The sequence below is a fragment of the Emydura macquarii genome, unplaced genomic scaffold (genome assembly GCF_026122565.2).
Source record: "Emydura macquarii macquarii isolate MOO-44397 ecotype Brisbane River unplaced genomic scaffold, CSIRO-AGI_Emac_v2 contig_318, whole genome shotgun sequence".
Taxonomy (NCBI): domain Eukaryota; kingdom Metazoa; phylum Chordata; order Testudines; family Chelidae; genus Emydura; species Emydura macquarii.
In genome coordinates, this window is record NW_027130455.1 from 14,803,461 (window position 1) to 14,826,321 (window position 22,861).

The 22,861-nt window shown below is 43.3% G+C and overlaps 1 protein-coding gene across 3 annotated transcripts; it reads right to left on the reverse strand.

Moving 5' to 3' along the window:
• Positions 1-2,255: 2,255 nt before the first annotated feature.
• On the reverse strand, positions 2,256-22,838 carry DDIAS (DNA damage induced apoptosis suppressor). 3 transcript variants are annotated; one of them, XM_067568976.1, is made up of 5 exons: positions 22,714-22,838; positions 16,512-16,640; positions 14,023-14,184; positions 11,631-11,748; positions 2,256-8,936 (listed from the first exon to the last, which is right to left on the reverse strand). In XM_067568976.1, exons 2-5 carry the CDS (start codon positions 16,622-16,624, stop codon positions 6,369-6,371), a joined length of 2,961 nt encoding a protein of 986 aa, XP_067425077.1. In that variant the 5' UTR covers positions 16,625-16,640; positions 22,714-22,838; the 3' UTR covers positions 2,256-6,368. The 3 variants fall into 3 exon arrangements, with proteins under 3 accessions (XP_067425077.1, XP_067425082.1, XP_067425088.1); XM_067568981.1 differs by having other exon boundaries at positions 22,718-22,815; XM_067568987.1 differs by lacking the exon at positions 22,714-22,838 and having other exon boundaries at positions 16,512-16,924.
• Between the last annotated feature and the right edge of the window lie 23 nt (positions 22,839-22,861).

Consider the following 22,861-nt stretch of genomic DNA (forward strand, 5'->3'; position numbering starts at 1 on the left):
GAATTTTAGGAGAAGCCCTCTTGTTTAAATGTCTGAATCTCACAGCCACAACACGACAGGAAGATGTATTGCTTGTTGATCAGGCACAAATACTGAAATACTTATTTAGCCATTTAATCACAGAAAATACATAACGTTTTCTAAGACTATCTTCCTTTGACTTTTATGGGGTAATGTCCTATTCTGAAAAGGAAAGATACTATTATTGAGTTGCCAAACTGAATCATAAACTTACCACAAATATTTTCTGTGGTATTCAAGTTTCTGTTGCCAAGAAAGCTAAAATGTGTTGAGTAAGAACAGTGAAAGGAATGTCCTTTGTGTGACAAGGATGAATGAATGTATAAAGCTTTACAGTTTATTTGTAACTTAATTTTTGTATTGGGTGAAAATTGTTTACATGTGTATCTGTATGTAAATAAATGTTTAATGCTTCCCACTTATGGCTTTACATGGTCGCTTAGTTTGTTTAATCAAAACTTATAAAATGAAGTTACAGAGATGCCAAGGGTTGGCTGTTCTTAAGAGTGAAATATAAAGCCAAAGAGTGAGACTTTCCAGGTGGTGTGTTAGGTCATTGCTTAAGAGAGGGAGGGACTCATCTATGGACCTTGGTGACATCCAGTAGTTCAGGTTTTTAATCCAACCCGCACTTAATAGTTTCTTTTTTAATATTTACACTGCTTAAATTGCATATGAAACACTTAAATTCAGACTAAAGTCTAGGGCACATGAGAATTCTATATGCAATGTAAACTAGTGGATTTTAATAAAAACAATTATTTGCTGGTTGGAACAAAAACCTGGATGGTTGGAGATCCCTGAGGATCAGAATTAATAACTTCTGGTTTAGGTACACAGTGGACAGACCAAGAGAAATATTCAAAAATAAACTGTTTTTATATACACCTAACAGAAAAGAAAACTGTTTTATCAATACAATATGTATTTTACATATTAACTTGTCATAGTGATCATCCACTTGAAAAACACTTCACAGTACAAATATTATTTTGTTTGTATATTATTGCTCATACTACATTTACAGCAAAGTAAAATAAAGTAATCAGATTCCTAAATAAATAAATGCAAAATAAATTAATTAAAACACAACCCCAAACAATACATTACATGAATGTAAAAATAAAGGAATTAAATTTAATTTAATTAATTTGAAGCTAACAAACAATATATAAAGGATTCAGAGTCCACATTTCTTTTAATATCTAATTTGTTTTCAAATTTTATTCCTGTGCTTTGTTCTAATGCCATGTGGCTCTCTCTGCTGGTTTTATAACTTGAAACTTGGCTCAGGATTTGCTAGCTTCACTTGAATAACAGAGGACTGTGTCCTGTCTAGGCCGAGGTTTAGTCCAAATTGTCTTATTTTTCTGAACAAGACTGAACACTCTCCCGTCCCTGCATTTGAGTGGGGTAAACTAAAACAACCCTGGACAGTAATGGGAACTTAAGAAGACCGCTAGGGCTTTTGACGTTGCTAAGCTGTGCACGCACTGTCTCCATCCTGTATGGCACAGTTGTGGTTATGTCGGTTTGTGGTGCTGCCTCATCCCATGCACACGGAGGGATATCTGATTTCTGCATCAACTGCCAATCACCAGACTCCACTCGCAGCTTCTCTAGCTCAGGTGGAGAGACACTGAGCATGTGCTGGTGTCTGCCAACAACGTGCTCAACCTGTGCAAAAGTGCAGTTTTCCCTAATATCAAAGTTCATCTTTAACATTTCATCATTCAAAGGCAGCGTCTCACATGCATACCTGGCTACACCAGTAGAGCTGGCGCTGGCTACACAAAGGAACTTCCGTTCTGCAAGAGGACTACTAGCCCTGTCCTCTTCCAACGTCTGTACAACCTGTTTAGTGACCAAATCTACAACATCCTGTTGTCGCTTTCAGCACCTGAGTAAAAATATTTTAAATCGTTATCTCCTTCCTCAAAAGGCGTGAGAGAAGCTTAGGAATGTGCGGGAGAGAAGGCTAGCATGCTAATGAGGAAGTCTCATGCCCAATGAGTGAGACTTAACATGGCTGAAGTTCCTTTTCAAATGTATCTAAAATTAGTGTGGCCATCTTTCCCTAAACTGAAAACAGCATGAGTGGGGCTGTGCCCCCTGTGAATGTTCCTCCTTACCCCCCGTTGAGCCAAGGAGCAGAGCTGGGGGTGTGGGAAAGAGGAATGGGTATGGGCTGGGAGCTGGGCCGCAAAGTGAGGCATGTTTGGGCTCAGAGCCAGGTGGTGAAACTATTGGACTCTGATCCAGTTAGCAGTGGGCTGTCACTTTGGTGGCTGGGATATTAGAGGGGCAGAAAGGAGGCTTTGGGTAGCAGGAGGGACCAAGAAGACTCCCAAGAGGGGGAGGGGGTAGGCCGAGATGCAGGGCTGCCATTTCAGATTTGATATTGGGGGGGAAGGCAACTCCCGGCTGAGGAGAGGAGCGAGCGAGCAACCAGAGGGGGAGGGTCACTCCCAGCTGGTGGTACGAACCTCGGAGTGGGGAGGTGCCATCCACTACTCTCCCTAAAAGGTGTCCCTGCCGAGCTGTGGCAGCAGCAGATGAATGGAGGCAGACTGGGGAGGGAAAGATGCCGCTTGGGGCAGCAGGGAGGGATTCCAGGGACTGGCCCCAAAGGAGGGTGGGTGGGGAGGACATGAGGTTGGGGTGGCAGCTCTGGGGACTGCTCGGGGGGGTGGAGGGTGGGGTGTACCATGCTCGGTGTCTCAGCACAAGTAGCTGCTATGGGACCCATTCAGGCACTTACAAGCCAGGTTGCCCAGTAGGGTCTGGAACCCACCAGTCATGGCAGGGGTCAAGGGTCAGTCAAGGGGCAGGCAAGGGTCAAGTCAGGCAGAGAACGCTGCAGTTCCAGACAGCTACAGGAAGGACCATAGGCCACCTGCAGCGAGAGACAATGCACAGACTGCGGATGTGGGCATCGGCCTGGAGCTAATCCCTAGATGACCAGCAGGAGGCGCCAGTACAGCAGCAAGTAGAGCCCCCATTACAGTCCCACTCTCTGTACTGGCATGGATGATAAAAGGGCTGTATGAAGGAGAGTAGAACCGGACTGTGTAACATCAGGAGATGCTAAGCGCTCATGGCTGGTTCAGCTGCATGCAGAATAGGGGGCTCCTTACCCTCGGTGTACCCTGTCAGCGGGGCTGCTCCTGCTGCAGGGGGGGGGGGGGGTAGTAGATGCTTTGAAGTGGGATGTCTCCCTGCTTCCCAAGAGTGACAAATTCTCATGCAACCCTCTGCCAGCAGCTAGGCTTTGGTTGCTGCATGGGCCAGCAGCAGCATGTCTTCAGGCAGCCTCTTCTGCTACAGACCTCACAACCTGGCTGAGGCAGCCAGCAACTTGGCCATGCACAGAGCATCCCAGCAGAAAAGGGGTCGACCGATGCAGGGAATAGACACTGCCATGATGGGGCATAAGAGTGAAACCAACCACTCTTTCCACTCCCCTTGCTGAAGGGCTGTCACTTTAATTCATTAACATAAGACACTCTGAGATTGCTACATAAGAGGTGCCAGGGAGTTTCTTTGTAAATAAATGGCTTGCATACAAGTGCAAAGGTCAAGTACTTCCTTTAACTGCACTCGGCCCTGGCATGTATTTTATTTTATTTACGCTTTTTGCTGTTGGGCTCTGAATTATCATCTGTTTCCATTTCGCTAAATGCCATGGAAGATTAGGCCTTACCTCGTGCTTTCCACCATCTAGCAGATGTATTGCAATTAGCCATTCCTAAGACTTAGTGCCAATATGTGGCAAAAATCACCTACTCCTGTGGCTTTGGATTCCACAGCTCAGCAGCTACAGAGCAAGACACATTTAAGGAACTAAGGGCCAAATTTTCCCCTATTATAGAGGCAAAAATCCTATTGACATCAATGGTATTGTAGCTGTGAAATGGAATGATTTGGCCTGAAATATGTATTTGCATCACCTCTCCCCCTTAGCACAGACCTTGGTCTTTGGCTCCTCTTCTGAATGAACACTGAAGTTGTACCCTCATGTAGATGTTTTCCCATAACAAACCTCATGTACAAACACTACCTCAACTGGCACGGAGGGGTCTCTGAAGCTGAACTGTATTTGTGTCCCCTTGCCTTACAGCGAATCTGGCTCTATCACACACAATAGCCATGCTAATATGTATTTCCAGTTGGTCACACCCAACTGCTCCGAGTGGCTGATGATGTGTAGAAGATGCCAGCTGGCAAACAGGAATTAGTCAAATATATCAAACAACTTGTGAGGCGACAAGTGCAGGCAGCCAAGATTGAGCATCACAGCCCCTCATCCGCAGTTGGGAACTGCACTGGCGGGACTGCACGAGTGCAAAGCATCCACGCTAGCCTGCTTGCTTCTGGTGCTCCAACTGCAGCACGTCCTTCTCAGTCTCCCGCGTGCTGCAAGGCCTCCGGGCTGGTGTCGCTGTGCCAGAAGGAAAGCCACTGCTCTCTGCTGCAGTGGCAGACCATCCATGGCTTTTATATCTATGCACCTGCTCACGGTATCAGTATGTTCCACGCACTGGCTGTTGTGAATAGTTCTGTCCCACACACAGAGCATGAGAGGCAGGGATTACACTCATGCAGTGTGGACGATCACTAGCCGCCTACTCAAACTGCAGCCGGTTGGATTCGGGCTGGTGGCCATTAGGAGATCACGTTTTAGGTGGTGCTGCTCAACGAGGTAAAGAGTTTAATTTTTTTTTCTGTTCACTTACTCAACAGGTTTTCCTTAATTCTATTTTGTGCTTCATGTTGTAGTTGAACTGATGTGTTTTCTTCCTCTTGTACTTCTGTCTAGGATCCACAGATGGAATAGGGTTTGCAGCACATCCCTACAGGTCCCTCCATATGGCCCAGCTGTTTTCCCTTCAGCACCTAGTACTGTGGGATCCCCAGAAGTGGGGAAGAACTCTTGGTTGGTGTCAGAGCACCATGGTGAGCAGTGGAAGGTAGAGAGGAAAGATGGTTTGTCTGCGGTTAAGATTCTGCTCTGGGACTGAGGAAATCTGAGTTCTATGTCTGTCTCTACCAGAGACTTCCTCTGACTTCAGGCAAGTCACTGAACCTCTTTGTGCCTCTCTATCCCCGCTGTACAGCTGGAGAATAACTCTGCTCCACCTCTCAGCGTACTGAAGATCAGATTATGAATGGCTGTGAAGTGCTGACCTTGTACACCAATGAGCACTACTGAAAAGCTTCTTTTAAAGTAGATTTGCTTGTGGGTATTGGGGAGCCTTGCTATGTATCCACTCATGGCTTTTCTTTTTCAGCCGCAGTACCAGTATGCTCAGCTCCTAAGAGGGAGCACGTGCCTCATGCTGAGTGACGCCTCTTGCCAATTAGAGAGAAACAGTGATGGGCTTCAAAGTCCGCGGGTAGAAGATGAGTGGCTACTATGTGGGGGCCATGAGGGAGGCAGAGAAACGGGGGGATAGAATTTCAGAACTCCATAGGACAGATGAAATGTCCATGCTGAAAATAAAGGAAAGCTGCTGTTCAGGCAGATTGGGAACAAGAATAGTGCTGTATTTACAAACTGCTTTCCAATAGCTCTCAATGGCTGACTTCTCTTTTATAGATTGAAAAACCTAAGGCCCAAAGGTGAATGACTTGGACCCCACTCCACTACCCCCTGAAATAATGAAAAGTCCCCTCTTGATTCCCCTGACTAGGGGACTGCATATAGTTCCTGGTGCCAAGACATGTGCATTAGCAATATCATAATGACCTCCCTCAAAGACCAAGCTAAATGGATAGCTGAGAGGGAACTGAATCCAGGTCATCTGATGCCTAGTTCCAGTCACAGTACCTGATGTTTTAGAATGGAATGTATTCCCTCCTATGATGTATTTCCTAATACGTCCAAAAATAGCAAAGTCAGCCTGCCACAAAAGAATTTCACTGGAAGCAGAATCCAGGGTCTGTGTTCTGAACAAGGCAGGAGGATAGTGTGTTCCTAGGGCTCTCCCTCGGAGCAAGGTAAAGTTATTGGCTAGACAAGGCTTGAAAAGTAAGGTTGCGTAGCCTGTCTATTAATGTTAATCTTTTATTTCACATTTTAAAACTTAGTCATTTCATCCACAATAAAATAAAGTGACAGCAAGGTTCTATGTTCCCCAACCACTGTGCAGGACAAAGGCTTTCAAACTGGGCATAATTCATCTTAAAAAACGAGACAGATACTGAGAGACATATGAATAATTAAACTTTTTAAAACAGCCCTTTTCCTTCTCTGGTAATCCTGGCACCCCTCCAAAGATTAAACAAGTGACGAATGAGGTAGAGTCATGTTTCAAGACTGTGGCTTTTGGAAAAAAAGACTCTGCTTAGAAATTGTATTTTTCTGTAAACAGTTCAGGAGACCAACAAGCTGCCTCATCCAATCCACCCATTAAATAAGTTACACGTAAATGGCTATTCTTGGCTTCTGGGCAGTCACAAATTCCACGGGCTGCATCTTTTAGAAGCAAGGTCTTAGTGGCATTTGCAGATAGAGCAGTTGTTGGAATCCCAGCTCTATTCATAGGATTTAATTTTCTGCTTCTTAAACATGTATCAGTTCTTGGCTTTCCACTGTTGGCTTTGTTTTCAAAAATAGGTTTTTTGTCAATGGATTTGCAGATAACTGAACTCCTGGCTTGCAATCCAACTGTTTTTAAATTAGAAAATGTGACTGGCTGTAACAATTTTGTTGCTGATGGAGGGATCCATTCTTCAGAATCATTCCCGGGCAACTCGCTGTTGATAAATGACTGCTGTGAAACAGACTTACTGATGGTTGTGGTTCTTGTGTTACTTGATCTTTTGTGTTTTGGGAACTTGCTGGTAAGTTGTCTTAATAAAGTATTTTTAAAGGAAGGCCTAGACTCTTTACATTTGCAATGGATTTTAGTAGGACTTTTAGATGTCAATTTAGGGAGAATAGATTCTCTCCTCCTCTGGGCTCTGAATTTTTGAAGAGATCTTGCAACAGGAGTTGACTGTGAATAAGGAACAAAGTCCTGGGTATCTACCAGATCAAGTTCTGAATCATAAAGTGAATAAGTTACAGGTGTACTGTCTTTACCAAAAGATGGTGGTAAACTAGGTAAGAGTCTGCAGTCTGAATAGCTGCAGCCAGCATCTAATGGACTAAGCACTAATTCAGATGCTGTGTACTTTTCAGTCAAAACATCTTCCTGTGCTGGAGAGTTGTAAGATTTATTTGAAAATTCTACCATGGTTTTTCTCTCTCTGGCACTAGCATCAAAGAGGTCAGCAGAAGCATTGTAGCTGCCTCTGTGGTGGTTGGAGTAGTTCTGTAGCAAGTCATTCTGGTTTATAGCTCTAACAGTAATTTCTTGCACTTCAGTTAATGGTTTTAATTCTCTCTTACACATATTTTTAGCTTGGAAGGGAGCTGTTGAATCACAGCCCAGTTCCTGAGAACTTGTAAGATCTGTTCTTGGGTTTGGTGAGTAACTACAATTTTCTTTATTTTCCCAATCAGCTACACAGCCATCATATAGAGAATCTAAGTGGGTGGGTTTCTCTCTCCTTTGTAAATACAGGCTTTCTGCGTGTTTAATAGTACATTTTAGGTTAGTGAAAGAATGGGCATTGTTTGAAATAACATTTGCTTCCTCAGACTGTAGAAAACTGCCCTCTGAAAGAGCAGCTTTTCCTCTGACTGCTGAGGATTGTGACAGCACTGGCAGAGGTGGGCTAGGTATAAAGTCAGACTCTCTGCCTCCCATAGTACTTGTAGGTAAAACTCTGTACAAAGACTCACACTGTGATACTTGGCCACTTACAGGAGTGAGGTTTGATTGACGGAAGGAGAGAATATGCTCTTTGCAAGTATTCACATTCTCTGCTAGTTGTGGGAACCTCCCTGTTGTACACACTGCCTGCATATCAACAACTGCAATGCCTTGCCCACAAGATTTTTTGCTATGATTTTCATCCAACTCACTTGTTTCATGTTTATGAGCATTGTGACCTACTGGAGATATGGTGCTCTTGTTTTCAATTCTGGCTATGAATTCATTTAGACTTTCAGAGAACGGAAGCTCATCCCAAATCATAGGATCATCCTGAGAAGTTCCAGCTGCATTTCCATGATTAGGAGACACAGCTGAGGAGCAAAATGAATAATTTTTTCTCTGGCAAACCAAGGAGTTCCAAGATTTTTCTGGAAAGTAATTACATCTGCTGGTAATCTCTGGGCAAGAGTATTTTAGCCCCAAATCCAGTGGGCTTTGTAACAACCTGGAGCTGTTCCTGTCAGGTGACCATTCTCTCTTTAAAGAAGAGAAGCTCTCTAGTTTTTCAGTTGCAGTGATTGTGTCTGACTGACTAGGTAGTGAACTGAATTCATCATCTTCCTGTTCATTTATCTCATTCCTAGAGTTACAGAGCTGCAAATCTTGAATGGTTTGGTTGCTGGGGCTTAGGCTGCATGGTTCTGCAAAGAAAGACCTCTCCTGTAGTTTACACTGTTCACCAGCAACCTTGCCCAGAACTAAAGCTGAACAATCTTCTGTGGTTACCCAATCAACAGATGAAGAAGTCAGGCCAAAGGACTGCTGCCAGGGTCCTGAAAAACTCTCTCTGCCACTTGACTGAACAAAACATGAGTTGGTGCCAGTGCTACACAAGCTGCTGAACTCACTGCTAGGCTGATCTATTGCAATTAAAGGACTATCAGGTTGCTGTGAGCTGCTGTGACTGCTCCTGAAATTAGCAGACTGCAGGAACCGATGGAAGAAGCTGATAACGGTAAAGCCGGCAACAGCAGTGTTTGGCAGGAAGATCTGGCAGGCTGTAAGATCTCTTGTCAGTCTATTAATTCTGGAGCAGTTTTGCAAAATGTTGTCAGAAACAGAGTGTCCTCCATCATGGTTTTCAGAACTCTGCAAAAGAATCCATTACGCTTATTAGTGTAATGATTTGTCTGGATACAGAGCAAGATTTTATGGGGACTGAGAGCAAGAAAGGTCCAACCAAGTTCCAATTCACAGTTCATTTTAAAAAGTCCCTCTCTTTTCATCAGGGTCTGTGGGGGGAGAGAGGAAAACCTGCTATTTCCCACCAACACACCCTAGCAAATGAGTGCTACTGAAGGCTATGAAGGGCATCCCAGCCGAAGGGTCTTCGTGGTAATGATACAAAGAATTTTCAGTGCAATTGGGAAAAACTCAGTAAGAATTCTGAGGTGAAAGGACAACACCTGGGCAGAAGAAAAACTACTTCACCGGAGAAGGTCACCTTGTGAAGAGGGATGATGTACTACATAACTGACTAGGTACCCAACAGACAGCAGATACCTTCCTTTGAACTATGAGGTACTGAGCGAAGTTCAAAGCAGGGCATTCTGATACCCAGGGGGAATGAAGGGAAAGGAATATTACCTGGACCTCCTCGGTTAGGTCTAGATAGTGCTGGAGCTGTATAGCCAGCTTTTCAGAGGGGCCTCATCTGTTCGTACTCCCTGTATATAACTCACTGAATGGAAACTGCAGGTGCAAATTTAGGGGCATTATTGGAAAAAGAAAGGCCTAAATTATGTAGCTCATGGAGTGATTAAAAACACATAGTCTAGAAGAAATGCAATGACACAGCTGAGCAATTGCCCAAATTATAGCTACCTACAAGTTCATTCAAAAAAAATGCAAGTACTTTGACACATCAGGAAACTTACAGACACTGCAGTTCTGCTTGTGGTGTTTAACACCACAATAGGAGAGGGAGAAAATATGGTTTAGAAAAGAGTCATGTATGTATATATGTATTGGTGGAAGATAGAGACTGCAGAATGATCCACAGATTCCAAGGCCAGAAAGGACCACTGTGCTCGTCTAGTCTGACCCCCTGAATAGCGCAGGCCATAGAACTTCCTCAAAATAATTCCTAGAGCAGATCTTTGAGAAAAACATCTTGATTTAAACGTGATTGAGAATCCACCATGACTAAGTTGTTCCAATGCTTAATTACTCTTGTTGTTAAAAATATATACCTATTTCCCGTCTGACTCTGTGCTTTCTGATTGACTGAAGAGTCCATTATTAAATATTTGTTCCCCATGTAGATACTTATAGGCTGGGGTAATCCCCTTTTGTTTCAGTCTTAGTTTTAACATTACAGGGTTTTATACTGGTTTTCAGCTGGGAGTGTGTACAGATGGTTTACACAAATATACCCAGTCAGACAGTCCTTAAACATCTGAGTAATCCTTACAATGTGAGCAGCCTCATTCTCATTAATAGGACTGTTCAGGGAGATAAAGAGTATTCACATACATAAGGGCAGGAGAACTGGAACCTTAGTGATTAGCTGCTCTCACATAAAGCTAGTATTCAGATAGCAGGGAGACAGATGCACTAGAAATACACAGGTCACACAGAACTCCCATCACATCGATGGGAGGGGGAGCTAGCCAGTGTCTCTCAGGATTTAGTTCATAGATTGTCTAGGTTAACAATACATGAGATTATGCAGAGCAGTTTAAAATGAAAATAAAACCCACACCTTGGAGGTTTCTATTGAGCTATCAGTTTCTAGTGGTGTCTTTGGATCTGTGAAGACCTCTATTAACACTCAAGTGCATAAAGGGCCTGTGAGTGCAGGTGTTGAACTGCAGCAGTTATAGTACTTTTTGTATGGCAATGTCCAGTGTTAAAAAACCAAAACAACCCCCCTCACACAAACAAACCAAAGTCATTTGGCCAGAGGAAGTTACTCCATAGTTCAGTGGTTAGGGCACCCACTTGGGCGGTGGGAGATCTCAGGGCCAATCTCCTGGCTCCAATGACTATTTATATAAAGTGGACTAGCTTCCTCAGGAAAGACAAAGACATCAGAATGTTCCTTAGCAAAGTATTGGAGCACTCTCCTGAGAGGCGTAGGAGACCCCTGTTCAAATCCTTTCTCCCCATTAACCAGAGGGGGAGAATTGAACCTGGGTCTCCCAAATCCTGGGTGAGTCTAGCCAGTGGACTAAAAGTTACAAATGTGGGCACCCCTGGCAAGTTTTGAATAGAGCCTGATTTGGTACGCTTGCTCTGAGCATGCCTACTGCATCAGACTTCCCAGATGATATAGGTGGCTCCTCACCTAACTTCTCCCAGTTCGTGGATTGCACTGGGGTTTAGGTGGGAGATAAGCATCTAGATGCCTAGAAGGAGGCAACAATGCATTTGCCGAGCAGCAGAAACTTAGGTATCAAGGGAACTTTTACACTGAAAACGTAGGTGCCAAGTGATATTAGATACCTACTAGGTGGTAGCCGAGGGGGGATTTGTGGATCGCAGTGATATCCAAGATTGGGATGTAGGTGCCTAAGTCTGGGGTTTAGGCTCCTAAGTACCTTTGTGGATCTGAGTCTTACTCGGTTACATGGGAAGTTAGCAGAGTTGAGTGGAACACGGGTCTGATTCTTTGTCTTAAGTCATAGCCCCATTGCCTTCTCTGTTGGATATTTCAGTCCCCAGAAAACATAATGCTTCAATACTGTCAATGTGGGTAGATGATACATTAGCCACTGAAAACTGTTTAGTAAAATCTGCATGATTCAACTGGAAACTAATGGATCAAATGGGGAAAGTTACCTTCACTCCAAATATAAATCTTCTCCCAATGAAACAAGTTTTAACTGCTTCAATTAACACACTTGGAGATACATCTCTATCCAGTTCTCCTGAGACTTGGTTAAAATCTTGAATACACCTTGAATGAAGAAAGTTAAATGTCAAGTATTGGCATGGATAGAAAAAGTAGTATTTAAATTATAATAATTAGGGCACTCACACTAAAGATGGGATATTGGGTTAAGTTGCTGAGTTACACATGAAATGAACAGATGAAATCAGAGCAGGAAGTTAGCAGTGACAGAACGGTGATCTGTAGAGAATCAACTTAACTATCTGTCATTTCCACATTGTCCTTACTTCTCTTCTAAATACACATACAACAGGAAAAAATATCAAGTAGAGAAATAAGGGAGTAAAACAACTACACAATTTGCTTAAGGCCTGACCTATACACAATTTTTGTAATAGTATAAGTTTTTCTGTTCAGGGTGTGTTTTTACTGGTAGTCTGGTACCACCCCTAGTGTGGACACAGTTATATTGGCATAAAAGGTGGCTTATACCAGAATAATTTATTCCCCTTCTGGTATGGGAATAGCTCTACTGGTATTAAGCACCTTTATAACAATGTAACTTTGTCCACACTAAGGGGGGTGAGAGTTGTGCCACTTTAGGTATAATATAGTTAAAGCAGTACAACCTTCTACTGCAGACATGGCTATAGATGAAAGCTAGCACCAAGTTTGCAATATAGAAATAAAGTCAGACTACACTGGGTGGATTTTTGTAAAACAAAGTATTCATGATACATTCCTCTGCTACCAAGTAGCTAAGATGTACAGAAGCATATGTATATGCAGACTGAGCCCTGGTCTACATTACAGACTTATGTTGGTATAACTGTTGCTCAGGGGTGTGGAAAACGCATACCTCTGAGGACATAGTTATACTCACCTAACCCCGATGTAGACAGGGCTATGTTGACGGGAGGGCTTCTCCCATCAACATAGCTTCCACCTCCGAGTACCTATGCAGATGGGAGAAGTTCTCCCGTCAGCGTAATAAGTGCCACTACAGCACTGTAAGTGTAGACAAACCCTGAGGAATCCAGGCACTCCCTATTCATACCATCTACTGCTGATAAAGGAACTGGAAAACATGGAAATGAAGCATGAGAATGTCAGTTGGTAAGAAGATGGTACCACACATTACTCGAATGATGGAGCCTACCTGATGGACAGGTGTCAGATTGGGATAACAAGCATCATCCCGAACCATTCTGAATGTAAGACAAAGCAACCTGCTTTGTCTATATACAACAACTTGTATGTGAAATTTGAGAGAGGGAGAGGTTACATGATGGTCTTGAAGCTGGGGAACAAGCTATAAATACATTACAGGGTTAGCAAAGGATAATGAAGATCAGCCAGGGATGGGAATGTAGTCCCTTCCTGAGGAAGCTATTAAGGTTTTTTTTCCTTCAACTCTGCTGTCATGAGTAAAATTCTCACTGAAGTCAAATCACACTCTAAGATTTTTATAATCAGGAAAGAGACTTCATTTGAAGGCCAACAGGTGAAGCTTGTAGGGCTGGTGGTTGAGTTCTCAGTAGTAAGCCTGCAACTCGGAAATGCACTTCTTGCTAAATGCAAACCTGGCAACTTCAGTGAAAAGCTGTTTTCAAAACACAAGAGCATGCAAGAGAGATATGCTCCCAATGAGATCTGGAATTATCAGACATAAAAGATTTTTCATCCAAGTGAGGCAGAAAAGTGTGTCTAAACCTGAGGGAAGCTATGCTCTTTAGCAACCTGTCATCAGACCAGGAATGGTCACTAATGTCAAAGAGACATAAGAGATCAAACTTCAAATGCAGTGTTAACCTCACAGTGGGCAGATAATTCCTACCTCTGATAGAGATCCTTCAGGGGTTTCTCTCTTACACTTTGGCAACACTTTTACAGCTGTTATACCAATAAATTGTTAGTGAAATGAAACTGCGAGATGCACCTCTTTGACAAGGTCTTTCCAAATGATTAACTCCTGACTTCCTAGTAAACTGATTAAGCTGCAGGCAGTAGGGTTCATGGGGTTTGGTCTCTTAATAAGATCTTTAATGTCTCAATCCAAGTCTTTTAAAGTGACCAGATACCATGGTGATGGGTGCCAAATAAATGCTTGTAAACATGGGGATATTTTCCTGGCTTCCCCCTACAAATAAATCACCACCTACCCAGATTGAATTTTTACCAGCTTACTGAAGAATACTTGCTCAAATACCTAGTTGATGAACAGTTCTAAGAAAATATTTAGAGCCACAAATATAGACACTGCCCCCCGAACCCCATCCAGATTTTGTTAGGTTGAGTGAGGGGAGGCAGCTATATAATTAAAAAATAATAATTTTTTACCTCTGCAGACTTCCTGCTGTGATCCCAAAGAATGGATCTAAAGAGCTTCCAAACACGGTAATGTCATACAAATCACTAGTGCCAGCAACTTTTAGGGACAGCCTGTACCTGTAGTTTGCATCCTTAGCTTCACCCATACAGCCACATTTTAGACAGTTAAATCTGGTAAGACAATAAGAAAAGTGAACACACATTTTTGTTAACTGATGGTGTGGTAAAAATTTCTATTCAGCAATAAATACTACCAGCATACTACACCTTGTGTCAAAACAGAAACTTAAGAGGTATTTCTTATTCTTTGCTCTTTAAGGCCCCAATCCTGCAATGAACTCAACATATGCAGATTCCTGTGATCATGAGAAGCCCCATGAACTTCAGTGAAGCTCTTTTACACATTTAGTAAACATAAGCCTAACATACAGGCGGGGGAAGGTTGGGGTTATTTTAATGTTTTTGTTGTTGGGTGGAAGGAGGAGTGACTTGACTTTGAAACTCCTAGCACAGCAGTTTCTGAATTTCATTGTATTTCGGAATTTTTTTGTATTTACTTTAGTACCTAGAGCATTGGATAAATCAAACAGATAACAAAACCCCCTCAGACATTAGAAACCTCCACTCTCCATCTTCTCTTCCATATTTGACTTTATGGAGATATCTCGCTTTGTAAAGCTAGCTGTCTTGATTTTAGTATTTATGGAATTCATTGTTCTTACGTTCTTCAGAGTCTCAGTGGCCCAGGGTTTGACAGTGCATCAATCTGGATGCTCCACATATTTGTGGGAGTTTCTTGATTTGAGAGGACAATGTTACTGTGTGATTGTCCAATGTTGTGAAGGAGGAAAGGGCAAAACTTGGGCACTCTCTGGATATGTGGTGAGAAGTCACACAGGACCCCACAGTTATGAGAGGAAGGATGGCGTTGTCTACAGTCATAGAATGTGGAAAATCAAAAGAGCTTATGAAGTTCAAGAAACCAGCACAGTTTTAGTCATGTTAAGCTGAAACGTAAGACATCCAGGAGAAAGTGTCTATAGATGCAGGATTGAGCCCATAGTTCCTACTGGTGTAAGAAAACAGGAACTAGTGAATCTAGACTTCAAGGAAACATGACAGGAAGTAAATGTATTATGTGCTCAGTGCCCCTTATTGTCTTCCTTCAAATCCCCCCTTATAACTCTCCATTGCCATAATGCCTACAAAAAACTTGACAACAGTTAGGCTGCTAGTGTGCTGAGATCACCGTCTATCATGGTCAGCAGCATTTTCCCATTGTGTTCCCCTTTTGTCTTTTGTCTCATTTTATACTTAGATTGTAAACTCTTTGGGGCAGGGAGATTGTTTTTGTTCTGTGTTTGTACAGGGCCAAACACAGTGGGATCCCTGGTCCATGTCTGGAGTTCCCAGGCACTAACGTAATAGTTCTAAAACAAACTTTTCACAGATCACTTATCTATATAGCAGGGCTCGACAAACCCCGGACACCAGGTTGCCATGGCGCCTAGGAAATTAATTCTGGTGCCTAGTATTTCTCCCAGTGAAGGACTGGGTCCCAGGGGGAGTGGTTCCTGCGCTCCGGCCTGGGCGCCACTGCATCCATGTGACGGAGCCGGGAGGGGGAAGCGCTGCAGCTGCCGTGCTCCCGCTGGGCCCACGTTGTGGGAGACAGGCAGGGCAAAGGGGTGGGGCCGGGAGGGGACAGCAGCTGCTGCGCTCCAGCCAGGGCGCCCCGCTGCTGGGCCCACATGGTGTGAGAGGGGTGAGGGGGAAGGGGCTGCCACAGCTGGCCCACCAGCCCTTGAATGAACACTGGAGAATTATCCTTAAAACTAGATGGGCAGACAATTATGAAAATGCAAAGTTTCAAGTATCTGAGTTTCAGAATCCAGGAAAATGGAGAAATGGAGGATGAAATTAGAGATAGGATAATAAACTGCCCGATGGCCAAGTTCACCCACGCTTTCTCCTCCCTCACACAAAACAATACAAATATGAATTGAGAGTTTCAGGTAGAAGTTATCAAGCAACAATTTAGCAATAATGCATTCCAATTACTGCTCATCTCTGGCAGCGCATCTGAGTGCCGAATTCTTTGTTTAGTGATCATTTGTGATCGTGTGTATCGCAGTGTATGGTTGGTGGACATTTTGTTGGCACATGGCGCAAAGCAAGGAGCACAGTGATTGGCTTGTGTGCTCATCCATGTTAAACGCATAATAGACGTGAGACGAACGACACTTTGTAGTCTCGTGGTGTGTACAGGTGTATACACGTGTGTCTCACCCATAACTTGTTTACCATTCAATGGTGGAATATGAAATTTTTTTTTGGTAGTTGTTAAACCATAAAACCCTGAAAGCTGAAAAATTCATCTGGCTCCTTAATATTTGTGCTGGCTCCTAGATACAAAGCAAATTTGTCAAGCCCTGCTCTATAGCATGCAAAGAGTGCTGGGTGCTTTCCCAATTAGCAATGCCCCAACCTGGACTTACCTCTTAGAATCTAATATTAGCTTAGAAAAGCAGTTTTGACAAGAAGGATACACAAAGCTGGAGTTCTGGATAGAAATTACAGAGGCAGCTAACAGTCTTCTCCTACCATTCATGTGTTCACAGTGTCACCTGAAAAGAGAGAAACACAGAATAATATGATGAGATTCTCATTTATGAGGTGTCAACACAAACTGCTTCTTTTTATTAAAAATGTTTTGTTTTTTTTAAAGTGGTAATCTGTATCCTCATTAACCTCAGTATATTATTTACCGTACTGGTTCTTGCGAAACAGAAGACAAAGGCCACTTGAAGGTGTGTTAAAGAGAAACATTTAATAGTTTTTCAAATAAGTACTGAAAAATACTCTACTATTTGAGGTGGTATTATATTTATGCTTCATCCCATCTTTAAAGCGTAATTGTTCAGGACTCTTTTTATTTAAGCTGGATTCACAATATGGGCTTAAAAACCTGAGTTTTTATTAAGGTGTTCATATGATTACACTCCTCTTCAATGATGAAGGGAGAGGCAGATGCTGGGCACTCGTTAAGAGGTACTCTGCATTTTGATCCAATGGCACAGATCAGCAAAGTGCACCACTGACTTCAGTGAGGCACAGGTCTGCAATGTGGGTCTGATCACAGCACGAGGAGCTAAATAGTTTCCTAATTGGTCTTAATCTTCTTTTCAGAATTATCAGTGTGCACTGTAGTTAAAGCACAGAAGGCACTTCTGTTAAGTCTATTTTCAGGGAACTGTAACTCAAATATCTTTTTTTTGAGCAGAGATTTGGCATTTGTGGTTTCAGTCTTGTGTTTCACCAAAATTAAAAAATATAGGTCAGCTGGTTTGAATGAATACATTTTTGCTCAGATACAATTTACTCTCACAGCTGCTGTTTTCCCAATGAGTCATTTATCCATTCATATACGCTTCTTGCTCTGCAGGATTTTTTTTAAATATACGAATCTATACCATGACAGAGCACTCAATCATTTTAGTGAGACAGTCAATTTACAGAAATATTTCTTATGCATTTGATAGCAGTGTTGATTTGTGTGGCTCTTTCGAACAAAGAGGGAGAGAAAAACATGTTTAAGAATAGAAAAAAGTGATTGTGAAACTAAAGAGTTGTCAGAACAACTCATATACAGATGAAGTCTCTCAACCTACTTTTAAATTGAAATCAAATCAAGTTACAGAGCAACACTTGGAATTTTAATGTTGCTTTTGTAAAGCAATCCCCTCACTGTATTGGCATAGAAAGAAAAAGAGCTGTTTTAATCATATGGTGCCAAATCAACCCATGGAGACCTGCTTTTTACACAAGCAATGTTAAAATTCCAAATTAGAACTTCGAACCCCCACTATATTTAAATATGATCTGCCTCAAAATATATTTGAGGATTTTTTTATACTGTTTACAGTTTTAATTAAAAATACCTAGCTCTTCTAGTTTTCTTCACTGAATTTTCAAGTTGTCTCAGCTGAAGGTTATTACATAGTGGAAATATGTTATACTAATCTATATGAAAGATGTGATTCCAAAGCTGTCAAATAGAAGTGGAGGATTTTGTTTAAGAGCTTCCAGTTAAGATGTACAGATTGTTAAAAGTTTGCAGGACGGAGAACAGAGTGTGGATTTCTGAAACTGACACACTAAAGTGTTGATATAACTGACATGAGGATGTGTGCATTCAACCATTTAGGTAACTCCAGTAATCCAGTAAAAATGCCATTTTAAATAAAATAATTTGATAATGGAAATATTTAGCCACAATTGCTCACGATGAGCAGTGCCCTTCACCTTAAATAATCTAACTGAAATCAAAAGGAATACCCAAAGAAGGGTGGGTCAATCTGGTTTTATGCCTTCAAATCAAGTCACAGACAATCTATTCTGGAGTAGTGCAATATGTAGAGTTCAAACTTCTCTAAAGGACCACATAGAGTTTTACAACTGCATTAGGAGAGGACCAAAAACTTCTCTATGCAAGATTCACTGTCATTGTTTTATCAATATATCCCTTTTCAAGATACACTAGCCACACCCCTTCCCCCCAAAAAACCAGAACTTACAACTTTGAGAACAATGTTTTTAATAACTTCAATGGGAACTGAATTCCCAGGACCTACATTACCCACAGCATCAGCCTGTAACACCTTCTGGGATGCATGTATAACTTGCTCAAAAACAGGGAAGAATTGGTATGGTAAATAGAAGTGGATGGCAACCTGGACAGTAGTGACCATGAGATGGTCGAGTTCAGGATCCTGACAAAAGAAGGGAAGGAGAACAGCAGAATATAAACCCTGGACTTCAGAAAAGCAGACTTTGACTCCCTTGGGGAACCGATGGGCAGGATCCCCTGGGAGGCTAATATAAAGGCGAAAAGAGTACAGGAAAGCTGGCTGTATTTTAAAGAAACCTTATTGACGGCTCAGGAACAAACCATCCTGATGTGCAGAAAGAATAGCAAATATGGCAAGCGACCAGCTTGGCTTAACAGAGAAATCTTTGGTGAGCTTCAACACTAAAAGAAAGCTTACAAAAAGTGGAAGTTTGCACAGATGACTAGGGAGGAGTATAAAAATATTGCTCAAGAAGGCAGGGATGAAATCAGGAAGGCCAAAGCAAAATTGGAGTTAAAGCTATAAAGGGACATAAAGGGTAACAAGAAGGGTTTCTACAGGTATGTTAGCAACAAGAAGGTGGTCAGGGAAAGTGTGGGCCCCTTTCTGAATGAGTGAGGCAACCTAGTGACAGATGATGTGGAAAAAGCTGTGGAAAAAACTCAATATTTCTTTTGCCTCTGTCTTCACAGACAAGGTCAGCTCCCAAACTACTGCACTGGGCAGCACATTAAGGGGAGGAGGTGAGCAGCTCTTGGTGATGAAAGATCAGGTTCTGGACTATTTAGAAAAGCTGGACATGCACAAGTCCATGAGGCCAGGTGCAATGCACCCGAGAGTGCTAAGGGAGTTGGTCATTATCTTTGAAAAGCACTTGGAAGAGAGGAAGGTGATCAGGAACAGTCAGCATAGATTCACCAAGGGCAAGTCATGCCTGACCAACCTGATTGCCTTCTATGAGGAGATGATTGGCTCTGTGAATGTGGGGAAAGCGATGGACGTGATATATCTTGACTTTAGCAAAGCTTCTGAAACCGTCTCCCAGAGTTTTCTTGCCAGCCAGTTGAAGTGTGGGTTGGATGAATGGACTATGAGATGGATAGAAAGCTAGCTAGATCATTAGGCTCAATGGGTGGTGATCAATGGCTTGATGTCTAGTTGTCAGCTGGTATCAGATGGAGTGCCCCACAGGTCGGTCCTGCAGCCAGTTTGTTTGACATCTTCATTAATGATCTGGAGGATGGAGTGGATTACACCCTCAGCAAGTTTTCAGATGACACTAGACTGGCAGGAGTGGTAGATACTCTGGAGGGTAGGGACAGGATACAGAGTGACCTAGACAAATTGGAGGATTGGGCCAAAGGAAATCGGATGAGGTTCAACAAGGACAAGTGCAGAGTCCACACAGAAGAATCCCAGGCACTGCTACAGACTGGGGACCAACTGGCTAGGCAGAAGTTCTGCAGAAAAGGACCTGGAGGTTACAATGGACAAAAAGCTGCATATAAGTCAAGTGTCCCCTTGTTGCCAAGAAGCCTAATAGCACATTGGGCTGCATTAGCAGGTGCATTGCCTACAGATCGAGAGAAGTGATTATTTCCCTCTATTTGGCACTGGTGAATACTGTGTCCAATTTTGCCCACCCACTAGAGAAAAAATGTGGACAAATTGGAGAGAGTCCAGCAGAGGGCAACAAAAATGATTAGGGGGCTGGAGCACATGACTTATGAGGAGAGGCTGAGGGAACTAGGCTTATTTAGTCTGCAGAGAGAGGATATGACAGCAGCCTTCAACCACATGTAGGGGGGTTCCAAAGATGATGGAACTAGGCTTTTCTCAGTGGTGGCAATGACAGAACAAGGAGCAATGGTCTCAAGTTGCAGTGGGGGAGGTCTAGGTTAGATATTAGGAAAAACTATTTCACTAGGAGGGTGGTGAAGCACTGGAATGGGTTACCTAGGGAGGTGGTGGAATCGCCATCCTTAGAGATTTTTAAAGCCTGGCTTCAGAAAGCCCTGGCTGGGATGATTTAGTATGATTCTATGAAGGGAAGCTTTCGTAGTTTGTAGATATTCTTTTGAAATATTTAGGGCAAGGTATCTAAATAATTGATGATGCCATCTCCTCTGACCTTGGCCAGAGCAGGCAGCGTGCATCTGACATTCTGGCAAAGTAAAATGAGATTTGGAACAATCAAATTCAGGTTACAAGACTTGTTAACTTTGTTTTTGTTATGCACAGACAACATGTCTAGTGCTGTGCAAGCTATCAAGATTGTCCCAGCCCCAGAGAGTTTACAGTTTAGAAGACTGACATAGAAAGACAAAATACACTGGGATACCAAGTGACAGGACAGATATTATCCATAGCATTAATGAATCAGAGAAAGATTTGGCTCTATACACATTATCTTATGTATGTGCTACCAAAACCGCATAAACAAGTCTTAATCTCAAGAATAAACATACAATAAACCTACACAACCACAAAACAGTACCAAGAAAATAAATTTGGAAATGGAATACATTTGACAGTTGATAAAGAATGAGTCTGATCTTGTAACTGCTCCAAATGTGAATTTTAGAAAGAAATCAATAGAGGTTTCATGCACAGAGTAGTTGGAAGAACTGGCACCATGTAGTCAATAAGCCCTGTTAACTTGGCATTTACCGTCAGCTAGGAAATAAACACAAATGCACATTCTGAAACAGAGATAGAATGAGAGGAGGGGGTGTAATATTTGTACTTTACAGATTTTTGTTGTTAACACTTCAGGTGCTGTTTATATAGAGAACATGAAATCAAGTACTTCAATCCCTGCATGAGGAAAATATTAAGACTACTCAGTAATAAGCATGAGAGAGATAAAGTCAGCTTTAATTGCTATTATCTGAATATCAGTTTTGTCTCAAAGGCAAAGCCCTGGAGATAGGGCTGTTTCACACAACTCTTCAATTGGTTACCACAGACAGGCTTCCATAAGCATCCCTTTCTCCAGCTATGCTGTCCTCCCCATCCCCATAAATCAGTGTTTGGTGCCCTCTACTGGATCAGTTGATTTTTTTCCCTTCAGGCATGAGTTTAAAGTGCTCGTGAAGAGGGCAACACACCTGAATCTTAATTAGCAATACTTCTGCTATTCTAATCCTGAGGCTCTTAAATGGAGATCACTAGCTATGCAGTTAACAGTTCTGTCATTTTAGACCAATTTGTTCCTCTGTTGCCAAAGTGAATACTGCTGATGAAGGCCAAGCCATAAAGATGTGGACACTGATGAGGCCATGCAGTGTGCTCCTTTCTCAGTTCCGATAATCCCAATTAAACCTGGATTGAGCAAGCCACACAGATACTATTTTGCACCTTCATAGCAACATGCAGGATGTCAGTCTGAAACACCATCTTCCCTATTGCCAAATTCCCCAGCCAGAACTGATTCCCCTGCCAGAGATCTCTGGAGAGAAAACAGGCGTGCAGAAGAAGTGCTGCTCTTCGCTGGAGCGAAGGGACAAAGGAAACAACGAGCACTTAAGCCAATATTGCCCAGCCAAGGTGCCACGGCCCCGCTGATGTGCAGTCAGGCCTAAGCGGGGGGGGGGGGGGGACCACGGAGTTTTTTTGAAAAACGACTTGCAGCGTTCTGAATTGGCTCATGAATATGCATGAGTTCACGTGGAGACTACATGGCGGTGCGCCTCCACAGAATGAACGGTATTAAGGTATTCCGCGGCAGAGGGAAGCTGGGGACCCACGGATCGAGCCGTGTCTGGACGGCCCGCCCGTGAACTGCGCTCTGCACCGGCATCGCGCGAGCCTCACCCACTAACTCGCCTGCCCTACGCATCCCGCGGGGGGGGGGGGGGGGGGGGGGGGCCGGAATGGGGGAGGGGCACGACACCCCAGACTTCTTCCTCCAACGCCCTGATTCGGGGGGGAGGGGCCCACTCCCGCGCTGCAGAGGACAGGCTCCGCGGGGGCGGCACAGGGAGCACCACAGGACCCCAGAGACGGCGCCGAGGGAAGGCGACGGGGCCTCCGCTGCCAGGACGAACCAGGGAAGGGCCGGACTCACCCACCCGCGGCCCCGCTAAGGGAGGGAGCGAGCGGCCCCTCAGGCTCTGCCCCCCACACAGACGGCCCCTGCCTCCGCTCCGGCTCTACTCTCCATCTCCCCAACTTCCCTTCTCCCTCCGCCCATCAGCCTGAAGGGGAAGTGACGT

Bases quoted from the DNA above. Each gene is read 5' to 3' on its own strand.
- DDIAS (XM_067568976.1), bottom strand. From the start codon at position 16,624: ATGAATGGTAGGAGAAGACTGTTAGCTGCCTCTGTAATTTCTATCCAG. The intron at 14,185-16,511 runs GTAAGTCCAGGT...TTGTCTTACCAG, and splicing joins CTAATATTAGATTCTAAGAG to ATTTAACTGTCTAAAATGTG. The intron at 11,749-14,022 runs GTAAAAAATTAT...TCTTCATTCAAG, and splicing joins ACAGCAGGAAGTCTGCAGAG to GTGTATTCAAGATTTTAACC.